General features: G+C 64.6%; 1 protein-coding gene across 1 annotated transcript in view; it reads right to left on the bottom strand.

Moving 5' to 3' along the window:
- Window positions 1-20: 20 nt before the first annotated feature.
- LOC121351846 (blue-sensitive opsin-like) overlaps window positions 21-1208 on the bottom strand; it is a 2167-nt gene continuing 979 nt past the window's right edge. The window contains exon 2 of the mRNA XM_041464237.1: window positions 21-64. Within this exon, the coding sequence (XP_041320171.1) occupies window positions 21-64 (44 nt within the window). The remainder of the gene's footprint in view (window positions 65-1208) is intronic.

Below are 1208 nucleotides of genomic sequence, written 5' to 3'. Positions count from 1 at the left end.
CTGGGGACAGGGGACACGGGTCACACCTCTGCCACCACGGCCAGGGACCAGAGGGACACCATCCCTGGGGACAGGGGACACAGGTCACACCCCTGTCACCATGGCCAGGGACCACAGGGACACCATCCCTGGGGACAGGGGACACGGGTCACACCCCTGTCACCATGGCCACCACGGCCAGGGACCAGAGGGACACCAGGGGACACGGGTCACACCCCTGTCACCACAGCCAGGGACCAGAGGGACACCATCCCTGGGGACAGGGGACACGGGTCACACCCCTGTCACTATGGCCACCATCACCACTATGGCCAGGGACCACAGGGACACCGCCCTGTGCCAATGCCATGGTGTCCCCGTGTCCCCATTGTCCCCCGTCCCTTGTGTCCCCATGCCTGGTGTCCCTGTGTCCCCCTGTCCCTCTGCCAACTGTCCCCACGGCCGATGTCCTCAGTGACCCCAGTGACCTTCTGCCCCCTGCCCACACCCCCAGCGTCCCCACACCCAACGCCACCACACCCAGTGTCCCCAAACTCAATGTCCCCAGACCATGATGACCTTTGACCCCGTGTCCCACACCCCCAGTGACCCAACGCCACCACACCCAGTGTCCCCACACCACGGTGACCTTATGCCCCACACCCTCATGTCCAACGCCCCCAGACCCAACGTCCCCAGACCACGGTGACCTCGTAGCCCACGTCCCACACCCCAATGTCCCCAAACCCAACACCCCCAGACCCAACACCCCCAGACTCAGTGTCCCTAGACCATGGGGACCTCGAAGCCCACGTCCCACCCTCCCAATGTCCCCAAACCCACCACCACCAGACACAACGTCCCCAGACCATGGTGACCTTCTACCCCACATCCCCCCTGTCCAGCACCCCCAGACCCAATGCCCCCAGACCCAACACCCCCAGACCATGGTGACCTTGTAGCCCACGTCCCACACCCCCAGCGCCCCCAGACCCAATGTCCCCATGTCCCACATCCCCAAACCAAACGTCCCCAAACCCCCAAACCCAACACCCCCTGACCACAGTGATCTTGTAGCCCACGCCCCACACCCCCAATGCCTCCAGACCCAACACTCCCAGACCACGGTGACCTTGTGCCCCATGTTCTACACACCCAACACCCCCAAACCCAATGCCCCCAGACCCAACGCCCCCAGACCCAGCACCCCCGAACCCAACACCCCCAAA

The sequence above is a fragment of the Pyrgilauda ruficollis genome, unplaced genomic scaffold (genome assembly GCF_017590135.1).
Source record: "Pyrgilauda ruficollis isolate IOZ18807 unplaced genomic scaffold, ASM1759013v1 scaffold1751, whole genome shotgun sequence".
Classification (NCBI taxonomy): Eukaryota; Metazoa; Chordata; class Aves; order Passeriformes; family Passeridae; genus Pyrgilauda; species Pyrgilauda ruficollis.
Note: the sequence above shows the minus strand (reverse complement) of the source record. Positions and strands in the feature narration are given on the sequence as shown.